Below are 8,913 nucleotides of genomic sequence, written 5' to 3' on the forward strand. Positions count from 1 at the left end.
CCTGGGTGGGTGTGGGGGTCAGTGTGGGCATGGACGCGCTGTCATAAACCCCTTTCAATGACTGTAGTCTTGGAGGGCAGGAACCAACGGACTCCTTTCTTGTGATGGCCACTCAGCAGTCTTTCCCTCTGCTGAAAGCAGGGCCTGGCCTCCAAGAAGGAAACTGGACTGAAGAAGAAAGGAGTGGTCTTTGGGGTTTGACTCACTCCAGGGAAGGCATCAAAGGGCACTCTGGCTGATCTTTTGTGACCGAAATAGAAAACTGTGACCTCAAGCTAAAAAGATTAAACACCTAGGTTAAGCTAGCTGGCTTAATTCATTTAATCCTTACCATCCCCATGAAGTCTTTTGCTATTTTACCGACAGATGAGGAAGCTGAGGCTCAGAGGGTTGACATAACTTGCTCAAGCTCATACAACTAGCAAGCAACTGTCAGGGGTAAGAATTCTGTTATTTTCTTTCTTTTTTCTTTCTTTCTTCCTTAGTTAATTTCTTTTTGGTTGTTGTTCACACTTAGATCAGGCTTTAATGAGGAGAGGTGGGACGACATTGGGCTTCCCAGGTGGTACAGTGATAAAGACTCTGCTTGCAATGCAGGAGAGTCAGGTTCAGTCCCTGGGTGGAGACAATTCCCTGGAGAAGGAAACAGCTATCTACTCTAGTATCTTGCCTGGAGAATCCCATGGACAGAGGAGCCTGGCAGGCTACAGTCCATGGGATTGCAAAGAACTGGACATGACTGAGCAACTAAACAACAACAAGGATGACATACCCCTGAGTTCAACCAGATGGAAGGAGGGTCAGAGGAATATCCCAAAGAGGGGGACAAAATTGAAGGGCTGCTCATTCTACTTGAGCAGTGAGTGTGGCGGCTACAGGTATGTGTTAAGACCTGATTCAATTCCCGAGCCACCGCGCAGTGGCCTTGGGCAGGTTGCTTCATCACTCTGCCTGTTTCCTTTCCCCTGAGATTGTGTGTATGTTAGTCACTCAGTCGTGTCTGACCCTTTGCGACCCCATGGACTGTAGCCCACCAGGCTCCTCTGTCCGTGGGATTCTCCAGGCAGGAATACTGGCGTGCGTTGCCATTCCCTTCTCCAGGGGATCTTCCCGACTCTGGGATTAACCCAGATCTCCTGCATTGCAGGCAGATTCTTTATTGTCTGAGCCACCAGGAAAGCCCAAGAGACGGTTCTGATGTAGAAATCACCTCCTAGAGCTATGAGGATTACATGTCCCACTGGTCTAGAGATGCCTGGCACAGTGTCTGGCACATGTTTAGCATAAGTCACCAATGAACATGATTATTAATTCTCCCTTGAGAGTTTTTCTCTGTCCATGGCTTTCATTTCAACAAAGGAGGGCAAAGAAAATATATAGACTTGATCAAATGGATAAGACTGTTGTGCATTAATTGACATAAAGATCCAATGTGGCAAGAAGGAGGGACAGAGTCCTGCGGGACTGGTCAGGAGAAGCTTCCAGAAGGAGTGTGGAGCAAGGTTCTGGAGGACAATTTGGTGAAGGAGGCAGGAACGACTGAGATCTCAGGGAAGGAGATGGGTGGGGCAAACTGGGAAGCAGAGAGAACCTGGTAATTGAGCACTTAGAGAAAGAGCCAAAAGCTTAGCAGCAAGCTGGGAGTTAGGAGTTTCCTAGGGAAGCAGAGTGGAGAGACTGTCATTTGTGGCATGTCTTCCCGGGGCCTAAACTCTTTACGTAAACTGTTGAACCATCACAACAGTTTGTGAAGAATCTTCATTTTCCAGATGAGGAAACTGAGGTCCAAAGATGTGAATGAACTTGCCAGGATGTAAGTCCCAGCCTGGCTGGCTCTGAAACACCCAGGCCACACAGGCTAGGACACTGCCAGGGCAGCTTCTATGGGGCCCTAAACCAAACCAGTCCTACCTGATAGTCATCTGTTGTCCCCAGAGCTCACTGAGGTCACTGCCCACCCAGACTACCCCCTGCAGCACTGGGTAGGCCCCAGTCTTAAATCCATCTGCCAATGCAGGAGACTAAGAAACAAGGGTTTGATCCCTGGGTTGAGGAGCCTGATGGGCTACAGTCCATGGGGTCGCAGAGTCGGATACGACTGAGCAGGCATGCATGCACCTTAATGAAACACTGGAATCCCACAAACCTGGACCCTGTGGGCTCTCGGAGCTCCTATCTGAAACTACAGGCCTAAAGAGGAGGATTCGCTGAGCAAGGAGGGATCAGCAGCAGCCTCCCTGGGAATAGAGGCCCTCTGCATGCAGGATTCCATGTCTGCTTTAGATCTGGGCTCAAGGAACCACTGTTTGGAACCATAATTCGGACAGGAGACAAGAACTGGCAGGGACTTGGGGCTGTCACGGGCCTTCCAAGAGCACCCCTGACCCTCTCAGGCCCACCATCTGAGCAGAGGGCAGCCTGGGCTTCCCACGTACTTACAAAAGCAAAGAGCATCCTCCCCCACCCACCCCGGAGTACCATAAGCTCATCCCCAATTTCAGAGCCCCGTAGGCCAGCTGGCTCCCTAAGGTCTGTGAGGGGCCCATTTTATAAGGAACCTGGCACTTGCCTAGCGTACTGCAGTCCATAGGGTCACAAAGAGTCAGACTGAGTGACTGAACTGAACTGGCGCTTGCCTAGGGCAGCTGCACGCCCCCCCACGCCCCCACCCCCAGCCTTTCCTGCCCCTGCTCCTCCGGGGGAGGGAGTCCAGAGGGCCGGCGCTGCAGTTCTGCCGGGTTCCTGCGGCTCCTCCCCGTGGGGGCGAACACAACACCGAGTTTGTGCCACATTGCGGCCCACACCTGCTGTATTCCCCTCTGCGAAGCCAGAGCTTCGGCTAGGTAAGCGGGAGGTGGAGAGGCAGAACTGCAGGAGGGGGCAAGCCGGTGCGAGAGGGCAACGAAAGGGTCTGCAGGTTCCGTCTGGCAGCATCATATAATAATAGCAACACGTCTCCCACGCGGCTGGATCCCTTCTCCGGCCTGGGATAGCTGCTATTGATTGTTTCCTCCTTGGCTTACTTATGGTTGGCAGGAGTCTCTCACGACCGCTCCTCAACTCTGGTCCCCGGTTCCCCGGCCCGCCGCCGCACCCAGCTCAGCCCTCCGCGAGGTTCTGGTTAGTAAGCTGAGCTCTGCCAAAGGATGGGGTGCTTTCCTCGCGGGGAGGGGGCCCAGGCCCGGGGGCCTCACTGAGCGGACAGCCGGGTGGCGGCACCTCGCCGCCTCGCGCCCCCGCCGGCCCCTTTAATTCGAGTCCGCCGGCGGCCAGGTGCGGCGCTGCGTGGCGCGGTGCGGCGCGGTGCGGCTGCGGGCGGCGGCCGGGTGCTCGGTACGCGCAGCCCGCGGGACTGCAGAGCCGGCTCCGGCTGGCCGCCCGCACGCCGCCTCCTGCGGTCATCCAGAAATATGGAGGCTCCGGGTGCCCATCGGGAAGGGTAAATAGGTGTCGGGGCGCTCGGCTGCGCGTGCTGCCGCCCCCCTGTCCGGGCTGCGGGGCACCGGGCGGCACAGCCTGCAGCGCGGCGGGCTCGGGCTCAGTCCGGGGCGGGCGAGCCTGGGCCGGACCGAGCCGGGGCAGGCGATGTGGGGCTGGCGCCCAGCGGAAGGAGAGAACGGGGAAAGGGCTCGGAGACCCTCCGGGCAGTGCCGGGCGCGCGGGGCGGAGGGCGCAGAGAGGAGCTGGCGGGTGATGGGAAGCGCAGCTGACATAACCATGTCTGGTAAATAGCGCTGGTTGGTAGGACCCGAATCACTTGGGACCGCCCGGCTGCATTCCCCTCTTCTGCTCGGAACGAAAACGGCTTTGCGGCAGAGAAGGGGGTTTTCCGCTTCCCTGGGGCCGTGGGCGGCCGGGGACCCCCCGCTCTTAGGGAAAGCCAAGATCTGGGGCAGCATCCTACTCCCCACCCCCAGAGTTTAGGTTCCAGTGTTTTCCGGAGGGAGATGGAGCCTCGGCGGGCCCTCGGACCCTAGGGGCAAAAGAGCTGGGCTGCCCTCGGGCCCCACCGCTAGAGCCCCCTTCCGGACCGGGCAGGAGTGGGTTAAGGTGGAGCTGGCTGCAGCGGCCAGCTGGTGGGTCAGGTCCACCCGCGCGGAGCCGAGCGCGGAGCGCGCGGGGCGGAATCCCGGCCGGAGCCCGGAGCGATGGGGAGAGGGCCCGGACCCCTCCCCGCCCTGGGGCCGGCGGGATTGGGCCGGCAGGGGGCCAGCCCGGAAGCTGGCTTCCTCCAGGCTCCCCCTCTAGCTGCTGCTGCCAAGCTGCCTCGCAGCCAGGCTGACTGAGACTTGGTTCTGCACTCACTGCCCAAGAGACATGAGGGGTTTTCTCTTGGGGAGAAATCGGTGGTCGAGGGCTGCCCGGTTCGAATGCCACCCTGCGGGAGGGAGGCCTGCAGTGTAGGGATCCCTGAGGGAAAGTCCTGGGACCAAGGAAACCAGCTTTTGGAGATCGACCTTTCTGTGTGAGAAGTCTCCCTAGATGAGCTCTGGAGGAGTGTGTGTTGGGGGTAGCCAGGCTGGGGATCAGCGGTTCTTCCTCCAGGACTCTGCAGAGGTCAGAGCTGGGAGTGGGGCTGCAGTGTAGGAAGCTGTCCCCTTGGGAGATGCTGTGTCCTGACCTCGGGATGGGAGGGCTTTGCCCAGAGTCCCTCCTGATGGCTGCAGAGGACCAATGGGGAACCTGGCTGAGCCAGGGGAGGCCCCTGGAGGAGACAGGCCCAGCCAAGTCTAAAGGCTTGTTCCCTGGGAGAAAACGCTTCCAATGGATGGAAGCCTGCCCAGAAGAGGCTAGGAGGCTGAGGGATAGTTCTCAGGTATGACACCAGAATGGAAAATGGGCATGGAAGAGAAGCTGCCAGAGCTCTCCTGAATCTTGGCATCAGCTGCCCAAAAACTCTGATTCCACCTTGCTGCTGTTTTTTCCAGGCAACGTCACACCTCCTGAGGACAGCCAGGAGGACTCCAGCTTTTGCTGAGCATTGCATCTTACCTCTTCCTTTCAAAGGCTCCAGATCCCAGCTTACCTGTCCTCAAGCTTACCTGTGCCCCAACCAGGCATCCCACTACCCCTCCAGCCCAGCCCAGCCCTAGAGCTCACCTCCAGGCCCTGGAGCCTGCCCTCCTGCCCAGAATGACTCACCATTATTTCTAGCTCAAGTGAGAAGACGTGATGGGGTGTCGGGCTGCCCGTTTGTGTATCTAGGATTCCTGAAGCATCGGATCAGCTCTTCAAGGAAGAGAGCTGCAGATTCGTGCCTTGCCAGGTAAATCAATCTATTGTTTAATAACAGCCGTGTGTAGAGTCACTGGGGTGGGGGCAGTGAGAGAGACCCACCCAGGCCCAAGATTTGTCACTGCAAATACCTCTCAGGGTGCAGGGTTCTGCAAGGCATTAGTTTAGTGCCTGGGAGAGGGCTCCCTTCCAACCTCTTGTATGGGGCTGTGCTCCATGAAGCCTGCGCAGTGCAGAGGGACCTATGTCAGCCCCCTGCCTCCAGCTCAGGGCATTCCAGGGCTTTCTTGAGAGACCACCACCTGCTCCTCTCTGATCCCCAGCTAAGGTAAACATAAATCTTACTTTTTTGTGGTATTGGTGGTGGTAATGATGTTTTTGAGCTTCTTGGCTGAGAGAAGAGAGGGGAAAAAAAAAAAAAAAAAAACAGCACCTCAGGTCGGGCTGCCAGTGCTGAGTGGTCTTATGTTCTTAACCGCCTCTGTCTTTCAGCCAAGCGAGGCTCTCTCTCCAGCTCTCAGGGAGCCCTGGGGGCTCTCCCGCTGGAACCCAGGCTGATGCCGCTGTGTTTCCTGGGGCCGTAAGCACCATCCCGAGCTCCCAGCCACCAGGCAGCTAGAAGGCGCAGCGAGAGGCGCCTCTCCCAGTTCCAATTATGACAGTGGCCACCGGAGACCCAGCGGATGAGGCTGCTGCCCTCCCTGGGCACCCGCAGGATACCTATGACCCAGAAGCTGACCACGAATGCTGTGAGAGGGTGGTGATCAACATCTCCGGGCTGCGGTTTGAGACTCAGCTAAAGACCTTAGCCCAGTTTCCAGAGACCCTCTTAGGGGACCCAAAGAAACGGATGAGATACTTTGATCCCCTCCGGAATGAGTACTTTTTCGATCGGAACCGCCCGAGCTTTGATGCCATTTTGTACTACTACCAGTCTGGGGGCCGGTTAAGGCGACCCGTGAATGTGCCCTTAGATATATTCTCTGAAGAAATTCGGTTTTATGAGCTGGGAGAAGAAGCAATGGAGATGTTTCGGGAAGACGAAGGCTACATCAAAGAGGAAGAGCGTCCTCTGCCTGAAAATGAATTTCAGAGACAGGTGTGGCTTCTCTTTGAATACCCAGAGAGCTCAGGGCCTGCCAGGATTATAGCTATTGTGTCTGTCATGGTGATCTTGATCTCAATCGTCAGCTTCTGCCTGGAGACGTTGCCCATATTCCGGGATGAGAATGAAGACATGCATGGCAGTGGAGTGACCTTCCATACCTACTCCAATAGCACCATCGGGTACCAGCAGTCCACTTCCTTCACTGACCCTTTCTTCATCGTAGAGACCCTCTGCATCATCTGGTTCTCCTTTGAGTTCTTGGTGAGGTTCTTTGCCTGTCCCAGTAAAGCCGGCTTCTTCACCAACATCATGAACATCATTGACATTGTGGCCATCATCCCCTACTTCATCACCCTGGGAACAGAGCTGGCTGAGAAGCCAGAGGATGCTCAGCAGGGTCAGCAGGCCATGTCACTGGCCATCCTTCGAGTCATCCGGTTGGTAAGAGTCTTTAGGATTTTCAAGTTGTCCAGACACTCCAAAGGTCTCCAGATTCTAGGTCAGACCCTCAAAGCCAGCATGAGAGAATTGGGCCTCCTAATATTCTTCCTCTTCATCGGGGTCATCCTTTTCTCTAGTGCTGTCTATTTCGCAGAGGCCGATGAGAGGGAGTCCCAGTTCCCGAGCATCCCGGATGCCTTCTGGTGGGCAGTCGTCTCCATGACAACTGTAGGCTATGGAGACATGGTTCCGACTACCATTGGGGGAAAGATCGTGGGTTCCCTGTGTGCGATTGCAGGTGTTTTAACCATTGCCTTACCGGTCCCCGTCATAGTGTCCAATTTCAACTACTTCTACCACCGGGAGACGGAGGGAGAGGAGCAGGCCCAGTACTTGCAAGTGACAAGCTGTCCAAAGATCCCATCCTCCCCAGACCTAAAGAAAAGTAGAAGTGCCTCTACCATTAGTAAGTCTGATTACATGGAGATCCAGGAGGGGGTAAACAACAGTAACGAGGACTTTAGAGAGGAAAACTTGAAAACAGCCAACTGCACTCTGGCTAATACAAACTATGTGAATATTACCAAAATGTTAACTGACGTCTGACTGAACCCTATTAACCTACTCACAGCTCAATGGAACTAATGCAGATATTGCATAATAGCCTGCATTGTAGTCAGTGTGTCCTACAGTGTGTATCTGGTTCTGCATGGAGAGCAATAGTCGTGCAAGTGACTTTTGATTTTTGATCTTTGATTTAGAACACAGAATATCTATCCATGGCTTTCAAGCAAATCTTCATCACCGGCTTAGGGGTTTCCAAAGATGGGAGTCACTTATGGAAGCCAGGATTTCAGGACACATTGAGGCCACCTCATAGCAGATACAGAACCCATCACATCAGTGTCAGCTTTTCTTCCTAATGAAATGCACACAGCATCTCAGAGATCAACTCCCCACCACTACCACCCTCACCCTCCCACTCCACCACCCCACTTGAGCCTACCTCCCCCTTCACAGAGAAAAACCATGGTGGCTTAGCCTTAAAGTTCTGGTGATTATTCAAAAGGTCATTCCCATTTTTGCATTGAAAAGAACACACAGTGCTGTGTGTTGGAATTACTTTCTGTGTCACGGGCTGGGGGTTTGTGAATTGCAGTTGCCAAGTAGATGCTCCGGAGGCTTGTGTTTCATAACGGAAAATGCTGCATTTGGTTTTTTTCTGTGCAGTGTCAAAGTGAGGGAACCCCGGGGGAGGGACAGTTAGGATGACCGAATGTGAGTTGTCAAGTTTCACATTTGCTCCCTTCGCCCTACAGGGAGAAGCTAACAAACCAAGGGACCTCTCAGCTTCAGATTTCACCATTTTTGCAGGCTTCAGGGTCACAAAAACATGTCTGATTTCTTCATTACACTGGAGTTTGCAGGCATCTGCTTTCTAGTGCTGTGGCCCAGCTACACTGACACTGCAGTGAAATCTACCAGTGATGCGATAGAGCTGCATGGGTGTTTGTTGCATGAATCTCAATATTTAAAACACAGGAGATAACCTATTTTCTTAGTAGCCTACAGAGTATTCATATTTAGAGTATTAATAGCCTAGGGATGGCATTGAACTAGGGTTTTTTTTTCCTTTCCCATCAGAAGACAAAAAGCCCTCAATCAAGAGAAAAAAAAATAGACTGTTTGGAGTGGGGAACCAAAACTTCTGGCCCTCTAGCCCACCCCCATCCCTGTTCTTCCAAGTGGGGGCGCAGACCTCTACAAAGCCAGGAGAGTGAGCAGGGAAAGCAGTGTCTAACACCTCACGTGACTGCACCTTAGGAATGGACCTGGTCATGGGCAAGACTGTACAGCTGACTGGGGCACGTCGTCCTGAGCACAGGCGGATCTGTGGATCCAGTGTATATACCTATGTATCAAGTGTCTCTTCCATGAGTTCCTCTCCCTAGCTAGCTATAGAAAAAATTGCATTTGAACCTTGTATAAGCTTATGCAATATTTTTGACACAGGGCAATATATGCATGTGTTTGACTATGCGCACTAGAGTGTATATACACGCATATATATATTTATTTATATATACATATATATACATACATACGTGTGTATATGTATATATGCACAC

General features: G+C 53.9%; 1 protein-coding gene across 6 annotated transcripts; it reads left to right on the forward strand.

The window, feature by feature from the left end:
- The first annotated feature begins 2,723 nt into the window (after positions 1-2,723).
- On the forward strand, positions 2,724-8,446 carry KCNA2 (potassium voltage-gated channel subfamily A member 2). 6 transcript variants are annotated; one of them, XM_043460364.1, is made up of 3 exons: positions 2,724-2,843; positions 4,929-5,266; positions 5,728-8,446. In XM_043460364.1, the coding sequence occupies exon 3, from the start codon at positions 5,891-5,893 to the stop codon at positions 7,388-7,390; it is 1,500 nt and encodes a 499-aa protein (XP_043316299.1). In that variant the 5' UTR covers positions 2,724-2,843; positions 4,929-5,266; positions 5,728-5,890; the 3' UTR covers positions 7,391-8,446. The 6 variants fall into 6 exon arrangements, with proteins under 6 accessions (XP_043316299.1, XP_043316301.1, XP_043316298.1 ...); XM_043460366.1 differs by lacking the exon at positions 2,724-2,843 and adding an exon at positions 2,918-3,120; XM_043460363.1 differs by lacking the exon at positions 2,724-2,843 and adding an exon at positions 3,303-3,439.
- The last annotated feature ends 467 nt before the right edge of the window (positions 8,447-8,913 follow it).

The sequence above is a fragment of the Cervus canadensis genome, chromosome 2, assembly GCF_019320065.1.
Source record: "Cervus canadensis isolate Bull #8, Minnesota chromosome 2, ASM1932006v1, whole genome shotgun sequence".
NCBI lineage: Eukaryota > Metazoa > Chordata > Mammalia > Artiodactyla > Cervidae > Cervus > Cervus canadensis.

What these genes read in the sequence shown, in the direction of transcription:
- KCNA2 (XM_043460364.1), top strand. Translation starts at nt 5,891, where the DNA reads ATGACAGTGGCCACCGGAGACCCAGCGGATGAGGCTGCTGCCCTCCCT.